Raw genomic sequence first — 22,942 nt, 5'->3', positions numbered from 1 at the left:
CCTATCGATAGCTTACTTTATTCTGATGAATAGGTAAATGTCATTACAAGTTTTTCTCTAAAACTGATAATTTGGCTAGAAAAAAATATTTTCTATCCACGCAGTACGCCGGCAGCGTTCGGATCGGATATAATGACGTCATCGTCCCCGCGCCGGGCGGTCAGTGAACTTTTTTAGTAATTTGGCCATAACTTCGTCAATTTTTGTCGTAGAACAAAAATTTTTGCACTGTGTATTAAGGATTTCTTAGCCCTATAAATCTGCATTCACAGCTAAATATCGAAATGATCCTCATTCTAAAACTGACCAATAAAAAAGTGGGTCTGTTAATAAGTTCACCATTAGAATTAAATCATTTTATTGTAGGTTTCAAACTGAAAGCACACGCAAAGGACAATTTATTATCTCTATCAGAAAGAAAAATGAATTAGCACCAGAACTAAAGAACTTCTGTTTAGTTACAGCAGTGTTTTTCAACCTTTTTCATGACACGACCCCCCTAGTACGGAAAAATATTTCGCGACCGGGGATCGGTCGCTTCTTTTCCATGCATTTTTTAAGGTTACTACAAAGATGTTGTAGGGAACGAATTTTTCAATCCATACAACATTTATGCATTTGCATAAATTTGATTTCGGATAAATCTATCTTTAAAACTTTACCGTTTATTAACTGAGATAGTTTTTACGACCTCTCGCGACCCCCTATAGAGGCTTCGCGACCCCCCAGGGGGTCGCGACCCACAGGTTGAAAAACACTGAGTTAGAGGATTAGACCACTTTATTTTAGTCCCGAACTACCGATATGCCGTACACTGTTGATTGTTGGCTTGTTCAGTGCCCAATTCACATAGCCCTAACTATAATGTTACAACCATGGAAACCATCCGTAGGCACTAGAGTCACAGTCACAGCCCCATTCTCAAGGTTTCAAATGTCAAAAAACTATTGACCAATAAAAAATTAGGTGTATAATTGATCCACCAATAGGATTAAGTAATTTTATTATCGGATTTCCAATTGCACCAATAGAAATGAGTTATGATTTTTGTTCTAGAAACTGTCAGATTTGTTTTGAAAGTTCTTGTTGGCCGATCTGAAAAAAAAAACAGTTCCTCTCGTAATAACTCGTCAGGCGGACGGTTCTTGAATAAATAAAGTTATTTCCTTTCTACTAAGGAAGTTACATTGCTATTATGTAGGATTCACTTCTTGTAAAGTTGGCATCTAACGTAATAATATATCGTCAGAATGTCGACGGTTCTTTTAGCTGTTGTTGCAGTAATTTTGTGTGTGCTTTTCCGATTGCTGAATGTGAATAGTCAACCGCAGAAACCTGTGATTTATGGAAAAGATAGGAGTTTTATTGAGAATATATTATTCATCTCACCTTTTTTGAATGAACCGTAAGTATTTGTTTACATTTTAGATAAACTTCCATTCATTTCAATTGCATTTTACAATATCCCAACCCAACACTGTGTGGGTCATGCTTGTAAATCGTGTTTGATGATGTCATATCATTCTTTCTGGACAATAAAACTTTATCGCAAAACTTAGTTCCGATAGTTTATTCCAAATATGTATGATAAATAGAAATTTAGAACATTTGTACAATATCGTGATAATGGTACTAATATCTACAGTAATGTTTTCAAACAGGATAGGTACCTAGTTTATTTATTTACTATTTACTTTACATCCTTTTAAATAGTTACAACATTCTGATTATTTGGTAAAATAATTAAGCAATCTGTAAATGAATGGAACGTGATAAAGTATGTTTTGTTTCCAGTATTGAAAATTGAAAAGCCCTTAGCTACACTACAGCATTAGTAGATAATTAACCCTGATGTCAGCTTCATAAAAAAATATCTTGAGTCACTGATATGACCTTGCTATTGCCACACTATTGTAGTTTCTGTCTTGCATGATTTGGTCAGCTGAGAATGTCTATTAACAATATGTTCATTATTGTTTGTATACATAACACATTTGTGGTTTGATTAAATTCTAATTCTAAATTGAGGTACATATGTAATCGGAAAAAACATATTTTCAATATGTCTCACAGCAATAACTCATAATAATTATAAGATTTGTGATGTATTTGGTGAATCATAAGTAAATTCTGTGAATTATCTTTTACATTGAGTGAGACACAAATATGATTGAATGGTACTAATTAAACTTGCAAAATAGATAACTTTTAACCTCAAAGACTTGAAACACAAAGACAAGTTCGTTAACATTGTTTTGTTGTTGTTTTACAAAGATCCATCTAGTTCTTGAGGCAGAATTATCATATTTAAAAAAAACCATGTACCTACCTCATAATTAGGTAGGTACATAGTTTTTTTTTAAACGGAGGTAGTATTTTAAAACGGATTCAAGTACCTATGTCTCCATCCATTCATTAATCAAGCATTATTATTTATTTAGGTACTTAGCTTTTCCCATTTAACATTAAAATATTCTTTAACCACAATGGAGAAGCTCTTTCCCTGTATCTTGTCTGAAGGTGGAAGCAAGCTTGACTTGGAATCCTCACTTGAAACCCAGAAATACACCCAGTAATATCTTGTCTGGGAAAAATGAAAATAAAAAATAAGTATGCAAATGTTTTATTAATATATTCATTGCAGGTACATTCCAACTCGATTATGGGGCTTCAGTGGCCACGTCCAGACCATCCTCCACAGCCTTATAGGGCGGGTTCGCTGCCCATGGCCTATTGGTGGAAGGGTTTCACTAGTCCTGCCTGACAAGTCAACTCTAACATATGATCTCTATGAGCCAGTTGGATCGGAACATGAAGGTAAATATAAAAATCTATCAATGTTTACTGATCTTATAAAATATGCCCATAAATATTTACACCTTAATCTGATAGTGGCAGAATTGATGCGATTTACATTTTTAACTTTAGTGAGATAAAAGGTTCAAAACCAATCCAACCAAATCTTATTATTAGGTACGACGATGACAACGACGCGACGTGTATCATGATGATCACATTCACATAACGCAGTGATGCTGCAAATGTCGTATTAGTAATCTAATAGTGCTGAAACACCTGAACTAACTTTATTTTCTCCCTTTCCCTAGTCGCCAGGCAGACATCAAGTGCATACCTAATCACAGATAACATAATACTAGTACCTATCAACGCTGTTCTACCCATTATACATGCAGTCATCAACCATAACAAATTTTTATCACATTTTAAATTTTCATCAAAATTTTAATTGTCATCCTTCCTTCCATTAGATGACGTCACGGTTGCAATCTGTCCCGGCATCGGCAACACATCGGAGAGCGTGTACATACGCACATACGTCCACTACTCCCAGTGTCACGGCTACAGGTGCGCCGTACTGAACCACATCGGTGCATTGAACAGCGTGCCGGTTACCGGCAGTAGAATATTCTCGTATGGTGAGTCATCTATACTTAGCGCCGATGTTTCAGGCATAGCAACCATCCGACTTTTCTCTTGCAGATCCAAAGTAAATCAGACTTTGATGTTATAGCTTTAAATGTTAAACTTGCATTGACTTCGGTCCGGTTCTCCGGCGCGCATGCTAATGATGCAATATAACGCATACGCGTGTGACCCTTCTCGTTTGTAGGCTTGCCAAGCTGCTGGTATGTGTGCGACATTTAAAAGCCCACAACGCTGTCGTCAAATTGAACCCGTGAAATAGAAATCCATAATGTTTGTTTATTATACACTACATTAAGACTAAAACTAAACTAGAACACGAACAATCTAATTCTAATTAGTCCTTGTTTTATACGAGTTATGCGTCCAACCAATAATTAAAATGCATTTCTAATAATAATGATTGTAGTAAGCAATTATTCCACAATTTTTCTTCTCATGTGTGTGGAAAATTCCGTAATCGATCATCGTAGCCATTGTTACTTACATTTCTGCTAAATGTAGTTTAAAGAAATGTAGATACCCTCAGATCATATCTATGATCTGAGTAGGTACCCTTTACCCCTGCACCTGTAAATTTCCTACTCTGTAAGTCGAATGTGAACTCTGTGGACTGACGATGTGAAGGTCGGGACAAATACATGATGGGGAGATGAGGATGCAGGCAACGCGAACGCAGAATCGGCCGTAAATTTTGGGGAACGCTTTTTGTTCAACATACGTCTTTTTTGTTTGAAACAAAATTCAATGAGACTTGCTAATCAAGAAGGTTGATTTATCAACGTGTGTCTTATCTAGAGACAATGACTTGTTAAGTTATTAATGGTATCATCACGATATAGGTAGCAACTCTGTCTGTACACACAGGTGCAGCAGGCAACCAATGAATTTATCTACTATATAAAAATAAGTCGGGTTTTCTCTCCCTGACGCTATAACTCCAGAACGCACGAACCGATTTCCACGGTTTTGCATTCGTTGGAAAGGTCTCGGGCTCCGTGAGGTTTATAGCAAAGAAAATCAGAAAAGCGGGAAGGGGGTAAAACGGGATCCACGCGTACGAAGTCGCGGGCGGCCGCTAGTTAGCTATAGATTTCCAAGAAGAGTTTAGAGTAGCATTATTATATCAATTTATAAATTTATATCTCGTTGAGGATATTTTTAAACTACTGGAGACTTCGATACTAACTATGTAATAATAAGTAATACATAATGTTATCTTCATTTTTCTTGCATATGAGTCATGATGGCTAGTCATGGGAGACTGCATGTGCGAGCATTTTTTTGTCCTTCGGAATATTGATCGTGTACGTGAACTCTATCGTTATTAACCAAATTAAAAAATAATACCTTTGTTTTGTTTATTATGAAAACGTTGTGGCGTGTGAAGATTATTAATTAAGCATAAATGTTTAATGAGTGGAAATCATTTATTGCGTTAATAAAGATAAAATTAAGGAAAATGATATTACGAAGTTAATTTGATCAAGATTTCACTTTTTCTAATATCGAAAATATTAAAGCATTATCGTATCGTAAGATGTACACGCTTGCCTTTCATAAAGAAAGAGATATTCATTTATATTGAATCGAAAGTGCATTAGTTAGTTCTTCTTTGCATCTAGCTAGGTATATTATAAAGTTTTGAACACTCGACTCGGCGGAGTCTTGGTTTTTTGGTTTTGGATTCTCAAATGAGACAGATAAACTAATGAATAAATAACTTTAAAATAGTTCCGACCGAGTTTAGTTAAGAAATGCGGTGTTAAAGTATTTCTGCTCTTATTCTGGTAGATGTCGGCCGTATGTGGAAATCCTTGGCCTTTGTCCAGCAGTGGACGTCCTTTGGTTAAAACGAATTCTGTATTGTTTAGTAGTAGTGATATTGAAACCAAATCACTAACTGACTAAACCAAGGCAAAACACATGCCCGATTATGATACAGCCCTAGAAAACGATAAAGTTGCAAGTAGGTAGGTACCACGCCCTTCTTGCGTGAACGTGAGGTCGACATTGACTGCGCATTCCTCGACAAATGTATAACTAACAAACAAACTACAGTACAAACTCTACTGTAATATTAGCTACAAATGCTAGACGAATGAAGAATTTGATTAATCAACGGCATTGTACAGTTACATAGTCCTAATCATTGCATTTATTGTAACCATATTGATAAAAATCTGTCTGTAAAATCCATTACTACCTGCCACAAGTTATACTCGTGATTGTCGTCTCACGAAAGCAGGGCAATTTTCCAGTGTTTATATTGCTCTGCTTATCAATTGAATTGTAACTTAAAATTTTCCACACCAATTTATCAAATGAAATGATATACAACTCTTCAACGAATCTCAAATGAATCACGGCGTGCCAATATTCCTGAATTGACTTCCTCTTTTTTTTTCAGGGCACACCGACGATTTCAACTACATGATAGAAAACTTGTTGGAACGATATCCTAACACGAAGATAATTCTAGTCGGATTCAGTCTTGGCGGCAATTTGATTACGAAATACCTAGGCGAAGACAGGAAGAGACCTAGCAACATAATAGGGGGCATTTCCATATGTCAGGGATACAACGCTCTTGAGTAAGTTACCTGCGTTTAATTCAACTGCACCTACTTGTTATCTAAAATTATCTATTTCTATTTATTGAATGATTAAACGCGATGAAGGACTGTTGTGGACGCCGACTAGGGGACATAGGACTTTAAGTCAAGTCATTTGAGTATTTCTCAAAAAAAATGTACGTAACGAAACGGTAGTAACGAAATAGTAAGGCCATAAGGCTTGTTATACATTGGCGAAATATTGTGAATGCTTTTTATTTATTCAATTCGAAATATTTGTAAGTATGCACCCAAATACGGGGTAATATTAAGGGGTTAGAAATAAAATAAGGGAGTAATCATTCATACTATTTTAATAAAATTATTTTTGTTCCATCATGTTTATCCATTTTGAGTCGTTCTCTGTAAGCTTTTTGCCTTTCGGCATTGGTTTTTGGCGGCATTCCTAAAAAAACAAAAGAAGTAATCACATAAAAACGTAATCTAAATGATTTGATAATTTTTTGCTGGTGGCACTTCTGTAAAGCAGATAGTATCCAATCCTTTTGTTATTAACGCTCTATATTTTTTGAAATTAATTAAGTAGTGAATATTACTATGCTTAGTCAGGTAATAACAGTATACACTCAGCATTATGTTGTACTTTTTCGTAACGTAACGAAATTCGCAAAAAACGTAACGAAATATTAGACAAAATGAGATCAGAAACAAGTATTTTTTTGATAAAATTTGTTACAGCAAATATAAAAGCTTACTAAATGTTCGTACCACACGTATTACAAAAAATGGTTAAATGAAGACTTACCGTTCTATATAAAATCGTTGATTTTACTGCCTGTTACGAAAAAGTAATCCCACAAAACACACACGTTTTCACTAATTTTCGCGATAGATGTTATGGCGGAGACGTCAGGCCAACAGCCATTCAGAGTGCAGCTATTGTTGTCCGTGTAAAATAAATACGGAATTGTTCAGAAACCATGGGAAAGTAGAAATAAATCGTAACTAAAGAGTAAATAACGAAATAGTAAATGAGAGCGACTCATTTTGTTTTTTTGCTTTAAATTGCCAATTCATTATGACACCCCATAGAAAATCAATTTGATACAGAAACTGCGATTACTGTAGAACGATAATACAAAGAAATTTACAATAATTTAGTTACGTATCGCATTTTATGAAACAAAAATACATGAAAAAGCTAGGGTGGCAAACAGGTTTTTGTATGAAAGGTAAAAAAGGACTATTTTTAAAATATCTAAATATTTGGTAATAAGTAGGATTATAGCTATAATTCTTCGTTATCTTAAAGATTAATATTCATCCTTCAAAATTGTGTGTGTTTTTTTTGTGTGATGATTTATAAATATAAAACTTTTGAACTGTTTCAAAGCACACTTTTTTTTTTCAAAATGTACATTTTTTTTGAGAAATACTCATTTATCTAAATAGATGTACATTAACATTTAATAACGACAGAAGCATTATAAAGTCCTCGTTCTACATTAAAAATGTCATGTAAGCAATACTTACTCAAGCATCTACATTTATGCTCTGATTGCAAAACATCGTGAACAGACGGGTCTCTGCTGATCACCGCATTTACGTGATATTTCCAGAAATATAAATGCTTATTTTAACCTCGTAAGCCCGGATGTGCCTCAGAAGGAACTGAAACTTTGTAGTCAGTAACGCCGAGACATTTTCGGAGGTGACTTCGAAGTATCGCCGGATGTGCCATCAGAGGAACTAAAACTTTAGCGATAAATTTAAGTTCAAAAATTCGCGCCTATCGAAAGAAAAGAGTGATAGTCTATGGCTTAAAGTATTCAAAATCAGGTATCCGAACTTATTAATATAAAAAAAACAAAATGTCACTGTCAAATTATCTTTTTTCTTTGACAAGGTGGTTCGTCCAAGAAGACATGATGTGCGATTATTTTTTTTTCTTCACGTAAACGTAGTTTAATTGCAAAACTGACCAGTATAATTTAAGTTAAAATACTGCTAAACAAGCAAAAAAATTATTTTTCCCAATTTGAAGTAGTTTTGTAAGAATTTTTTTAGTTTAAAAATAAAAGTTCTTTGCAAGGAACATTCGGTCTTGATGGTGAAAGTTTTATTTTTGTATCTTTTTTCTATTGAGATGGGATTGAGTATTGGACTTTTAAAATTATGATATGATTGAGAATATTTACCATGAGAACGTTCTGATTTTTAGTTAAGTAAATATTATAATTAACATGAATATTAACTTTACTTCTTGTACATTTTAACCTATCATTAGTGTATGTTATAAAACCGATAGTACTTTTAAAAGTACTAATTATGAAACATTAAATAAAATTAAAACCGTTGTTCCTTTTCAGTTACATTTATTAATATCGTTATTGTATCTTTATGTAGTATTAATTTATTAAGAAGGTTACATTTATGTTTCACTTTAAAGTATAAAACACAATTTATTTACTTTTCCTTTTTAAAGTCTGTAATACCGAATGTTCTTTTAAGAGAAATCATTTTTTTATTATTTTTCACCTAAAATAAGCTCTATGCACTATTATATAGGGCCCCTGAAAATATGAATGCAAAAGAAAATCTCTAACATAGAAATTTTTTTACTCGAAGTGCTCGGCGTTTACTACTTCAAATTATTCGTTCTTCTGAAAGCACATTCGGCGATACTTAGAAGTCGACACAATTTACTCTTCGGTCTTACGAGGATAAATATTGCTCCATCATTAACTTCTGCATCTGAAGTAAATTGTAAACAGTAAACATGTATTTGTTATGTTACGATAACCTGACCTAAAAACAACAAAATGTTAACGACTATTATTAACTCAGCCTAATCACTGTTAATTGGTGCCAATGACACGTGTACACTCGACAGCTCATCAGGCTTTACATTATTATATCATTTATTTATTTATTTTTACCAACATACCATCTTTACAGGTCAATAATCTAATGCGACACTATAAATTTGTAGCAATCACACCTATTAAAAGTACATAAAGATGCAGGTGTTTATCTTGATGTACAGACGATGACACATCAAGCGAAAGAAAGATATCTTAAGTAGTTGTGATAGGGACGTTTTTCCAACAAAATTGTAGTCTGATATGCTATCGTCTGTTCCAACAAGTGCATGCGCTTTAGGGCTGATTTTACCATCGTCGGATAACTTTAAACTGAAGAATAAACTTGTCATTTTAACATATTTCCCATACTGAAACTGTCGAATGTACCAGTTATACCAGGAGTTATTTTCGTATAAAAGTTTGGTCGAATTGGGCCTTAGTAGTGCGCTGCTACAACAATCGACATTCAGGATGAAAAACTTAACTAATGCTTTTTTTATTTCCAGCACTATGGTGTATTTATTGCAATGGCAAAATTTCCGCCGTTTCTATCTGTACATAATGACAGACAACTACCGGAATATTATCACCAGACATAAAAGGATGCTGCTCAATCAAGAAATTAAAAACAGATATACTCTGGATGAAAAAATGATAGTATCGGCCGGTACTCTGCCGGACCTGGATGAGGCTTATTCAAGGTATGCGACTTATCTATATGGACATCCCGCGGATTTATTGCCGCGGTGATTCTGCCAATGTCAAGTGTTTAAGGAGACACATAGTCCGCTTCAGTAATATTAATGCTGACCGATCTTCCTCATAACAAGTACGAGTTTTGTAATTTTTTGCGACTGAACTTTATGATTTATAGCCTGATAAAAATAATTATTGTATAATGATTGTTAGATAAAACTAACGGTGCCATAATTTTAATTTTATTAAATGTTTGGATCAATATGTGTATATGTACTCGTATTTGGCCAGTACAAATAAAATTGCAGCATTTTTTTAAAACTCTCTTTTTGTTGTGAACATAAAACTATAAAACACCTTCAAACAACTGTTTATTTAATATTACAGGAGAGTACATGGATTCGACTCCGTCGCGGAACTCTACAAGTGGAGTTCCTCAGCATTCTACCTGAAGAACATCAATACTCCTATGATATTCATCAACGCCCGCGACGACCCTATTGTACCTGAACCGCTGCTGCCACTCATCCGTCAATTTGTCAGTAAGTAAACATAAATGTTTTCATATTCTATTTATATAAAACCGAAAGGTGACTGACTGACTCACTCATCACGAAATCTCAGAAACTACAAGTGCTAGGAGTCTCAAATTTTGCATGGGGGGTTCCTTTTAGAACGTAGATGCTCATTGATGTGATTTTGCAAAATTCGGGGGCAAACGGGATCCACGCGTACGAAGTCGCGGGCGGCTGCCAGTTAGTTAATCATAAGTTTTCGTAGCTGGGTTTCGTCAACCGTCGTGGTGGGATAAGTAAGCATCTAACAAATTTTATTAATGTGAAAAGTCATTCCTTAAAGATGACGTCTCAACCATAATCAGTAGATGACATTGAACAAGTGAACTCACCTCATATGATGTCATCATCGGATGCCCGATTTTATATTGATGACGTTCCTCGGAAAGGTAAGTTTTAAAAACAAAACTAGTTCTGCAATCGGATGTTACTATCCGGTTCAGTTACGTGAACATTCTTAGGTAATATTGAAAATGTATAATATCGTAAAATGTTTTTTTTAAACTTGGCCACGCATTTTTTGTTTATACCACAATAAAGATTAAGGAGGAAAATATTGCATAACAATCAATTCCTATAGCAATACATGCATGAATGGCTAAACTGTAAAGTAAAGTAATAGAACATCGTAATGCTAGTCAAACATTACAATAGAACTGGATTCGATAATTTGCAACGTTACTCAATGAGCAGCATACACGCGCTCTACACGTGACATCATTATTTCCATACAATGTTCACAAATGATTTTATATTGCTAATAATAGTTACACGTGGAAATTACTTGAAATAAAATTTATTTTTACGGGCACATGCACTTTTGTACGCGGTATAAGGTGGATGAACAGGAAGATGAAAATAGCCAGAAATTGTAAAGCCCTTACGCATACTAAGTATCCACCTTACTATGTATCCTTTCTGCGCAGTCTGCGCTAACATATCTCTGCGACATTACATTTATTTATTTATTTAAAAACTTTATTGCACACACAAAAAAGCGCATAATAATTTCGCATGTTATATGAGATGTATTGTCTCTGATTCAGAGCTCGAACCCCGAAGACAATCCCGGCCTACGGTCCAGCCCGGCTATATTTAGTAACGTTTTATTCATTATTCAATTAATCAATTCACGACCGTGGCCTGTAGTTCTACTTTTCCACGCCCACGCCCGCATTGCCCTACGGTGCATGGTACTTTAGTCTGTGGCCTGTGCCTATAATGGAAATTTTCTATACGAAAACAAAAATGTAACAGAAGTTATTTTTGTTAAAACTCAAATGGCTACAGTCATTTACCTCTTGAGTCATAGCCTGCCTATTTTCCAAGACTACCAATTTCGATAAGCGCCGTACAGTCATGATTTCACTGATTGATATGTTTTACTTTCAGGTTCACACGAAAAAGCTATGTATTTGGAACTAGCTCATGGAGGTCACTTGGGTTTTTACGAAGGGGGACTCGTGTACGCCAACCCTGTCAACTGGCTGGACCGAGCCTTGGTGGGCTTGGCCGGCGGCCTCCTCATGGCACACAACAAGTGTTCACAGAAAGACACCACCACTATCGGAACAGAAATTCACTCAGATGATGAACCAGATCTTATAAAATCGTCAACAATAGTATACTACGATCCACTGGACAAAGTTCAAAAAGCTTACTAATATTACTGGGCTGACCCTAACCTACTACCACTTTTGGATTTAGCCTAAAATAACAAATTAAGTAAGATATTTATATGACGTTTTATTAATAGAGTTTTGGTGTACTTTCATAGAATATGCATTACTAATGTACTTACCAAACTTGAATGCACAGTGGAGAGTGATACCATCAGATAATTATTTTACATCTTTTTTTTATTTAACAATAATACTTTGCACAAAGTCCACAAATTATAAAGCACATTATTGCATGTTTTTGTGTTGTGACATAATATGATTACTTTAGATGTTGTGATATATACTTTGTTTATTTATGTACTTATGCATTTATTTTAATATATTTATTCTGCATGGCATTGAAAGTGAAAAACTAGTTGTATGATAACATTGGATAAAAGTTTGACGCTATAGGAATATTATGTAGATATAATGTATGTTATAATAATGTTCGATCGAAGTCACAGCACTGAAATGGAATCTGTTGCCTTACTTTGTAAAAAAAATTCAACACATTGACTTTATCAGTCTTTCTCACTCTCCCTATTATAATGTTATGAGAGGGGCGGATAGAGCCTAAGTATAAGCCGAAATATTTTTACGAAGTATGTTGCTGGGTGTTGTAAATTGGTTGGCCACTAGAAATCATGTTTTCGACTCGTAGCATAATTGCATTTTAGTCGAAGATTTTTGAGGCTAATAGCTATGTTTGCTAGAGGAATGTGTATATTATCTTAGATTCAGTCGGAAACCTACTTATTCCTTACTTAAGCTGTAGGGCGTGTTTCCATTATAAGGCAAACTACGGGTGAAAGCACCAAAAACCGAGTCTTGATTCAGCGAACATTTATGGTCGCACGGCTCGCCTTGAGCAATGTTGGTTATTTCATAAGTCATCTTTTCCTTGCCGACTAATGGAAAAACACCCATAAATGTTCTATTCAAATTGTTATCAAGCCTATTCTTCAGGCAGACTAATAGTAAATTACGAATTTATAGGCTTACTTTAGGATCGATTCTGAGTAGCGCCTAATACGGATATTGAGATTACATTATATGATAGATAACATAATTTGTATTATAATTTACCACATACGCACGCGACACTACACAATACTGTTTAGCACCTACCACAGGGAATATGTCTCATATAATAGTGATGATCTTTAGATCGGATACATGTCCTTTGCTGTTATCGCTGACTATAATTTGTAATATTGTTAGATTTATATAAACAAATAGATACTGCTGTGTACACTGCTAGCCTTGCTAGAGCTTGCGCTTAGCGTAAGTTTTACTCGATATCAATGACGTAGAGGCCCTATTTTTATACAAAAAAATGTACCAGCGTGCTATCCGCTGTAATCAGAATATTTCGAATATAATGACGTTATTTAATTACCAATATGGAGTAAACTGTATAAACTAACGTCTATACGCTCTACTATAAGCTGTATGTCGCTTGCATCTCATTATAAAGTTTAAACACATGGCCTAAAATTATGAACACTATTTATTTTTTGATTACGATATGAGATTACCGTCAGAAAGAATATACAACGACATAAATTAGATATAGCTTGTGAGTATACTTGACACGAATGGTATTAATGAATGAATATAACAAAATAGACCAAATTTGGAGGATCTCAACGATTTCGCTTGTGTAGCGATAAAATGTATTGCGTTGTTTTGTGTCGAATAAATTATCAGTGTATGTTTCAATGTAGATTTTGTACCGTTTCCTACTGTCAAAGTATCATTCATACTTTGACGACTATATGGTTTGTAGTTCACATTCTGGACTAACAAGCCAATAGTCGCGGGAAGTCCCGTAGAGGAATGATTTGTTGCACGAGCGTTTGTACCAGAGTAATAATGTTATTGTTTTTATCTATTTCTACAAACATAAAAACTGCTTAGGATGAGACTAGATAATTGACGCGAAGGTGGTAGAAATTTATTTGTTGATGTGTCAATTTCGATGACAAAAATCCCACTTCATAAATCATATATTTCATTTCGTGGGGTACAAAGATTTCGACTTTGGCCAACGTTCGATTAGGAAATAAGGTAGGATTCGCGGCCTTTTGTTTTTGTGTGCCTTGTTTAAAATATATTTGTATGTATTAGAATAGAATGTAATAATACATAATAATAATTTGATATATTTGTTCAAAAGAGATTTGCTATAAGAATTTATGAAAGTTTTATTTAGGGACCATTTTAATTTGTTTGCGACTGTTAACAAATTCCATAATACATAAAGAAGAACGGTCATCTGTGACCCAGGCCCGACAGAAACGAGACATACCTCAGTTTTTTTGTCATGTCTTAATTAGTTAAATTATATATTTTTTATATTCGAAATCTATGTATAACACCAAAATATTACCCTTTGTTTTTGTTCAGGCGTTATACAAAAACTAATACAAAATGCCTGTTTATCACCAAAATTGGTAAATGTATGTACCTAAATGTCTATTACAGCTGCTATGGAATGTATCTAGGTGACCTGGAGATACAGCCGGATTATACAGGGTGGAAACGAGAAGTTACAAAATCCAAAAATTCAATGTTACCAGCTTCCATAATCTGTAACCTATTATTGGTACCATTTTAAAGAGCTCGTGAAGCACTTTCAGAATCAGTAACTAGTTTTTCGATATCTTGCATAGTTTAGAAATAATCGAGTGAGATCACTTATCGTTCCATAATGTATAACCACCCTGTATAATCCGGCTGTATCTCCAGGTCACCTAGATACATTCCATAGCAGCTGTAATAGACATTTAGGTACATACATTTACCAATTTTGGTGATAAATAGGCATTTTGTATTAGTTTTTGTATAGCGCCTGAACAAAAACAAAGGGTAATATTTTGGTGTTATACATAGATTTCGAATATAAAAAATATATAATTTAACTAATTAACACATGACAAAAAAACTGAGATATGTCTCGTTTCTGTCGGGTCTGGGTTTTTTTTGTATGGGGCGTGACCGTTCTTCTTTATATTTCCATTTGATTGAATATACAGCACCAAAACAGTTCTTCTATTTGTCAAAATTGTTAATTTTAAGTACCTATGTTAACACTAGTGTATTTTGTTTTAAATCCCTATTATCTATTATTATTTGGTAGTATTATTGTTGAACTATTTATTAATATATAAATATGCGTGAAAGTACAAACTTGTTAAAAGCACAATTTGTGTTGTGTCTATTTGTTTTAAATCGGCGGAGTGGACAGTTTGTAATATTGAACGTGCTTAAATCTGCTTAGAGTACATACATCATGGATTTATGGTATATTTATGTGTCAATAAAAATTGATGTCGAAATAATAATGCGATTTTTTACTTTTTATCCCATTCATGTTCAAATTATTCATTACAAAAAGATTGATAAATAAGTATATTCTAAGTACTAATATAAAACTTTAAGAGACGGGTGAATTTACGCTGCCTTAATTTTAATTAACCTAAGCCTAGCTTAAAATATTTTGTAAATGGAATATTACAATTTTGCAAAAAAAAGTGTCATGGCATGATACATAATTAAATATTAACAAAATTTGAGCAATAAAAATATGAGATCAAACAAATACAAGACATGAAATTGAGAAGCTGCTACTGTTCAACCGTGTCGGCTCCAGGAAGGCGGTTCAGAACCTCGCGCGAGTTACGGTAGACTCGGTTGTCGTAAGTTTCGGTAAAAAAAATGGCATACAAAAATTTTAAATCAAGTTATCAAATGGTTTGAATCACCTACCTGCTAAAGCAGCGCGGTCCGAGAGAGAACGGAGATGTGTGGGTAACTCGCACTCCGCCCCTCTCCGATCACACACCGACTTCAGAAATTAGACCATATTAGGTTTACATACAAACATACTAATTGAGATTCTGATTGCTATAATACAATATGGACTAATTTACAGTTGAAATTAATTGGATAAAGTAATAAAATGATAATATCAATATTCCAAATACAAATATCACAACATTTTCCTTAAGAATTAGCTTTTTTACACATACAACTTAGCATATTATTACACATCAATAGATAAGTATTTAGATACATACAATCTTAATTTACAATATTTTAAAATAAATTTAACACCAGATCTATAGGTACTATTTGTAAAATAAAAAGAGAGCATTATTATAATATCAAAATCATTAAAATAGCATGGACACTAAGTTATGGCATCTGGGAGGTAAATGCATTAAAATAATAAGGGCTACTTAATTAATAAATTTTTACATACATGCCAATAGTAAAACATGAGTGCATTTTCATCTTACTTACAAAAAATATAACATACTTTTACAGTGTCCTTAAAATATGTTTTAGGGTCAATTATCTTATAACCACTGGAAAAAAATATTTTAACTCCCTACCTAGATTTGTGAAACTGATATTTTACAGTCTTTTTACATCGGTTTTAAATCTGAGTATTTTCAGAATAAATTAAAGCTTTTTTACAAAATAGATATTGTATAAATAAATTACGTAAATGCAATTAAATCGTTACTTACAGTGTCATATAGTCAGCATATAGATGTGGGATCTCCTTCCATAGTGCATGCTATATTATCTAATTTATGAGCTAAGTGCATTTTGTTTTCTAGTCCTAATATAATTTGTTCTCTATACTTACTGACATAAATGTACAACTCTTTTAAGGCAGACAGAGTATCAAACTCATTTAACTGTTCTACAGAGAGTTGTTGCATAGAAGTACTTAATTCTTGGTCTGTAACTTGAGGTAATTGCGAGACTGCTTGATAAAACTGAATAACCATTTCTCTGTACGTGGGCAAGTCTTTTGCAAACAATAATTTATTTGATGGCGAATCTTTACACAATCGATGCTCCGTCAAAGAACAGGCATCCATAAATGTTTGTGCGATTACTGATAGTGATGAATCAACAGTAGCCGTTTTGTTGATATCAAATATGAAATCGGGATTTTTTATAAGATTTACCCAAAATCTTAGAGGTAAACTATTTGACTTCCAAGCATGAACTACCTCTGGATTCATTATGCCATGTGCTCTGGCAGCATCATCAAACAAGTCAAACAACCACTTCACAGCTGGTGGTAAAACTTCGTTTACAGTGAGGACAGTACTAAAGAAGTCGTCAACAAACTTGTGCACTGTTCCTTTGGTGGACAAAAGCCTGGTGAGGAATATCTCTGGGATAGCTTTGTGGCTATGTTCTGACGATTTGTTAACAATGTGCTGATACTCAATGGGTTTAACCAAGTGATAATAATGTACGTTTTGATCAGTGATATCGCTATTATACACTCGTATATGCGAATTTGAACAATAAATACCAGTACAATTCTTGCATGGAATTTTGTATGCAGTGTTGAAACTGTCGTTTTGGCGTGATATTAAAGACATCACTGCGGATTCTTTGACGCCATAATGAGCTAAGGTATTGAGTTTCCGCCAGCCGTTCAGCGTCTTTGTCGTAAGGTCTTCATCTTGCAGAGTTACGTGTCCGCCTCTTCCATGGCGCCATTCAAGATCAACTTCGTGGACGGAAGGTCGTAACGAAAATGGAGTATTTTTAAAGAGAGCATCTAGTATTTTTGATTTTACTTGTGATATGCTATCACAGTCTAAAACTTTACATTGAACCTTATCGTCAAAATCATCTTGTACAATGTGTAAAGTAATAGTTTGATAGTTTATTTGTTCTTTCAAAAGTTTTTCTTCTGATAGAGAGTACCGTGCTTCATGTGTTATGGCATCAACCACCCCTTTTTCAATTTGATGTTTAATAGCTTTAAATAATAAAAATAAGGAAGAGCCAGCATAATCCTTTAAATAATAATACATACACAGGGCCATCCAATTTGTTAACATTTTCTCCACAACACTTTCTGTTCTCCTTAGCATTAACTGAGGGTGCTTGTTACAAATGGATTTGTCTATTAGGCGCAACAATAGTGACTTCAATATATCCGTGGCATATTCCATCTTGCCCATAAGTATAATCATCAGCAAAGAAGCTACATTTACTTTGTCTCTAATGTTAAATGATTTTTGTGCTTCTAATGTGTCTATAAATGACAGAAGGAAACATTTATTATTCAAAAGTTGTTCAAATTGAATCATAGCTGCGTCGTAATTTGTCCTAGGAGCATTAATAAATTGACTTTGCACATTCAAAATAGGATGATCTGAAACTCCAGGGAAAAATACTTTCATGACATAATTCACATGATCAAGAGTTGGAATACCTGAATGTTCCAAATCTGCTGCCAGATCTGACATATCAGTTTGCAATTCTGCAAAAGCAAGTTTACATTCTAATCTGACATTACTTTCAAGGGTGTCCATTTGTATTTGTATTCTCTTATATTCCCTCTCTGCCTTTGTGCTCCTCCTTCTGTACATAACCAACACAATCATAAAAATTAAGACTAAAAAGAAGGTTCCAGCAGCAATCCCTGCAATAGCCTCTGGTGGGAAATTATAATTTCTCATCAATTCATAGTGAAGGTATCCAATAGGAAATCTTAGATTTTTTCCAACTTTCACCACAACTAAGGGTAAGTTTATTTCCAAAACTTGCACTCCATTTTCATCTGTGTTAGAGGGTTGTATTTGAGGAGGTGTACAAAGAAGCTGTTGCATTGTTAAGCTTGTCACATTACAGGGCTGAGTGCCGATTGTTACGACCACATCTGATTCATCACTAGCTCTAATCAAATTTTCACCCTCAATCACCAGAGGATCACCACCTTTGTATGATTTTATTCTGTTTGGAAACTGGTATACATGGGGATCTTCCACAAAAACCATGTGAGTTCTAGGAGGATTAAAATATTTTTCTAAATCATGCATAGTCTCTACATTATCCATTACAAATCCAACTTTCATTGCTATCTGTGGGGTACTTGTTTGAGATTTGGTTGCTTGTAATATATCATGATATTTTGCATTTATTGCAGGGCTTGGACATTCCATTTGATTTGAATTTAATACAGTACAGGCAGTGTAGTTGACTGGAATTTCTTCATTGGCATAATATAACTTCATTAAAGGTTTTTGAATAGTATGAAGATTAGTGCCATGTACTGTTATCATTCTTCCACCAGACACAAAACTTTTAAGTGGTTTTATTTCCATTATAGTAGGATCAGCAGTGTAGTTAAAAAGATCTCCATTAAGAGAGCGATTAGCATTATCTATAGAAACAGTCAATGTATGAATCACATGTGGAGCATTTGTCTTGGGAGTTATACAAATTAATCTACTATTGGATGTTTGTGTTTTGTTTACAGAACAAGATAAATCATCCAAATAAGCTGATACAGATGAACCAATATTTAAATGCTGTCCACCAATAGCTAATTGTGTTCCGCCTGACACAGGTCCTACAGCAGGATAGATGCCTTGTAATTTTATATTTTTGTAGCTGAACAAAACTGATGATTCTGTATATCCTGCATCATTTTCTACAATAACTGGAGCTACCATTGATCCATTGGAAGGGCCTGTTTTACAAGTGATACTGACCGATACCTCAAAATCAACTATATCACACAATACATCGCCAATGCGCACTTTTCCAGTGACCTCCTCTACTCTTAGGCCCAAGTTACTTCCTTCTATTGTTACAGTAGTGCCTCCTTCTATTGGGCCACTCAGAGGTTTTATCATGTCTATTCTGGGTTTAGGGCATTCAGTAACAGGAGTTTCTAGACAAGATTCACTATAGGAACAAGAATTACCACACCAAGTGCATTGATATATGGAATTTCGTGTGATACACAGTGAGCAATCAGCATGATCTCGGTGGGACCCCAGTATCTCACATTTGTACAATGTAATTGTTATTGTGTCAATATAATGTTTGTGATTCCATACAACTTTTACACTAACATTATATTCTCCCACATCTTCTTCATAAGAATATGTAGTTTTGTCACACACAATATAGTGATTTGACTCCACTCTAGCTGGGAGTATCATGTTAGCTAGTTCAATGCTTACTATGCATTGAAATCCTGTGTGGCCAGGCTGTAAATGAGGTAGGTTCTCCACCTCTAGTTCCAGTTCCTTGGGGACATTGTTAGGCAGTAAAATTGGCTTTTTATATTGCCTGATGCGTGGGCAATGGCCTATGCCATGATTCAGTAGTTTTGTAGGATTATTTTCCCCACTAATGATAGTTCTTTGACATACTGAAACATCATGGGTACACTTATTGTCATAAATACACCAGTTACATGCCCACTCACTTATAATGCAAGAATGACAAGTTGTATGCTTAGAGCAATCATAAAAAGCAAAATTTCGGGATACAAAATCTTTATTGGTCTCTGAGGAGTGAACTGAAAGGGGTACATAAATGTGGTCCTGATTTTGAGGTATTTTAGGTCGGTATTTTACATCTGGGGTAGGGCATGCTAGGCCATTGGAGGTAACTGCAGCATCAATGGGTTGTGCATTGCCAAACACACATTTATATTTTGCTCCAAAGGGTAATTCAGGTAAAGTTCTAATAATTAGCTGCACAGTAGTTTCTTCACTCATTGATATCCTATCAGGTAAAATTTGTTCAAAATCAATGCATTGCTGACCTGTGTATTGAGACAACCACCTGGGTGCACTCTGGGTACCTTTCTGACACATACTTTGAACTGTACACCGTTTTTCTAATGAACACCATCCACAATGAGGGTCATTGGATTCCAAACAAGAAGAACAATTACCATGTTCTGCACATCTTTCAGTAGGTATTTGTACAATTGTATTCTTTGCTAACACATACAAAGTTTTCTGATAGGGTGACAGAGTTGTATCAGGAAGTATCCTTTGGCCAGGTAGAAGTTCTTCACTAGAATATTCTAATGCCTTTTCTGCATCAATTAACACTTTCTTTAAAACACCATCACTTGTGCCTAGAAAAGCTACAGTATGTAATCCAGTTACAGACATAGTTACAGAAGTTACTAAAGTATTATTCCAGTGAATTACAGATATTGTTTTGATTGGATACAGACCACTAATTTTAAGACCCACTTCACAGAAATTAAGTATATTGCCAGTAGTGCCTACACTCGGACATTTGCCATCAGATATCATACCTGATATGTAACCCATATTGCGTGCCTTAGTACTACCATTAAAACACATATGAACATTTTCATTAAACTTAATTTCTATTTCTTGTAAGGAGAACACACATATAGCTGATTTAGCCATTGGCTCATTAGTGATACCTCTTGAAGGACTGAAAAGGGCAACTAATACAGAGTCACCTGTTTCAATACCCAATTGGTTGGCTAAATTGGAACCAGCCCTGGCTATCTTAGCATCTTGAACTAGATTATAATTGACAACTTCACTCTTACCACTCGAAGTTTCTTCACGCACATGGCACTCCAATGTCACCTCCGTATAACTGTTGTAGTTGTCATCATTAACGCAGGTGCGAGCCAGACGAGACACATACCCGAGCTCTTCATTGCCAGCAAGATGAGAGTGTTTTTGTATTATTAGGAAGTATGCATAATCACTGGCATTGAATCCATACACATACTGCACTAAAAAATTATCTCTGTACTTAACATCTATTTGTATCAAACTCTGTTTTGAGAAAGTGAACTGGGCCAGATCTAGTGTCATAAGATCTCGGCTGGATATGGCTGGAACATCATGTCTGTACTCTCCATTGTTGGTGAATGTTGTGCCTACATATAAAACATTAGCACGGTCCCAAGAGTTGTATCTCTCAGGCCCGATAAATGCGTATGTAGAGGCATCGGCATCGTTAGCTGCCACACTTACGGGCACAAACTCGGGTTCCGCTGACAGGTCTCCCAGTTTATACTTGAAACAGGATCCTTGGGCAACTGATCCACATCCTATCACAATTCTTGACTCTTGATCTATCACCAGGATTTTATTTACATTATCGATGTATGTTGTTTTTATTTCGGGCGAAGTGCAACCACTAGCATGACACATAGGATTGTCAAGTTTTGGACCAGTTCGTATTACATGAATGGGTTTCAGGTCTGGGCTCAGTTGATGAAGCCAATTCAATGATCCAGCATAAACTTGACCACTTATTCTATCGACTGCAAGGTGGTAGAAATAGTATGTTTCATTCTGTTGACTGGGATATTGTGATATAAATTCGTATCCACACACTATTGTACTTTGAAGCCAGAATGTTATGACTAATAATGTTGTAAAAGCAGCCATGATCACATCGTAAGTTTCATTCGCAGGGATATTGTTCACTTTATCACAACCACACTTGTTTTTATTTCATTTTCAACCCATTTTTTGCTTACAAAAATAAAATGTAAATTGTAAAAGCTTCCATCGATGCCGATGACATGGGAATAAACAATAGAGTTTGATCAAACCATAGAGTAACATGTTGCTGCATGTTCTATGGTTTTTTTTACTTTTTTTTATCCACAACGGGAAGCTCTTGGCCTAAATCTTGGCCTGTATTTCACCTGATGGTAAGTGATGATCAGGCCGAAGGTGGAAGCGAGCTTCACCCGGAATCCTCAACTACGGAGGAACTGGCCATCTTATCTTTAACTGCCGGAACACAACAATGCTGTTAACATTGTTGTTATGGCGACAGACTTAGGTAAGATGGTGGTAGCTAGCCAGGCGGACTTAGAACAAGCTCTACCACCAACCCAAGGAACTTATAAAGTTCCTTGCACCAACCAAACCGAACAGAAAAATCTGCCCCCAGCCCACTGGGAATCGAACCCGGGACCTCTGCGTCTGAAGCAGGTGTTCTTACCACGACCACAGATGCGGTTACATTTTAACGGACTTCATTTATTTTACATTCAGACGAAAAACGAAAATTTAATCCTAAAGGTAGACGCGCTCTTGGGCTTCGTCAGCTGCTCAGATGGATTATAACAGACCAAACAAAGGTGGCAGCGAGTTCACCCGATTCCTCCACCACAGAGGAAATGATTGGTTTATTTATCGGCAGTAGGACTACCGAAACACAAAACTCATAATACTGTTGTTAAGATGGAGACATCACACTAGTTAAGTGGTAAACAGACTTAAAATACCCAGTCAACAACCAAAGTAACCAAACTGAGCAGA

At 35.0% G+C, this 22,942-nt stretch overlaps 2 protein-coding genes across 2 annotated transcripts; one reads left to right on the top strand and one right to left on the bottom strand.

Annotated features, from left to right (window-relative positions):
• Positions 1 to 1,105: 1,105 nt before the first annotated feature.
• LOC135087977 (abhydrolase domain-containing protein 2) lies at positions 1,106 to 13,541 on the top strand. Its single transcript, XM_063982848.1, has 7 exons — positions 1,106 to 1,405; positions 2,645 to 2,817; positions 3,270 to 3,437; positions 5,855 to 6,038; positions 9,391 to 9,585; positions 9,968 to 10,122; positions 11,548 to 13,541. Exons 1-7 carry the CDS (start codon positions 1,251 to 1,253, stop codon positions 11,817 to 11,819), a joined length of 1,302 nt encoding a protein of 433 aa, XP_063838918.1. The 5' UTR covers positions 1,106 to 1,250; the 3' UTR covers positions 11,820 to 13,541.
• A 1,628-nt stretch (positions 13,542 to 15,169) lies between these two features.
• LOC135087976 (plexin-B) lies at positions 15,170 to 22,188 on the bottom strand. Its single transcript, XM_063982847.1, has one exon. The coding sequence runs from the start codon at positions 22,055 to 22,057 to the stop codon at positions 16,370 to 16,372; it is 5,688 nt and encodes a 1,895-aa protein (XP_063838917.1). The 5' UTR covers positions 22,058 to 22,188; the 3' UTR covers positions 15,170 to 16,369.
• Positions 22,189 to 22,942: the final 754 nt, after the last annotated feature.

This window comes from Ostrinia nubilalis, chromosome 3, assembly GCF_963855985.1.
Source record: "Ostrinia nubilalis chromosome 3, ilOstNubi1.1, whole genome shotgun sequence".
Classification (NCBI taxonomy): Eukaryota; Metazoa; Arthropoda; class Insecta; order Lepidoptera; family Crambidae; genus Ostrinia; species Ostrinia nubilalis.
This window is presented reverse-complemented; position numbering and strand designations above follow the sequence as displayed.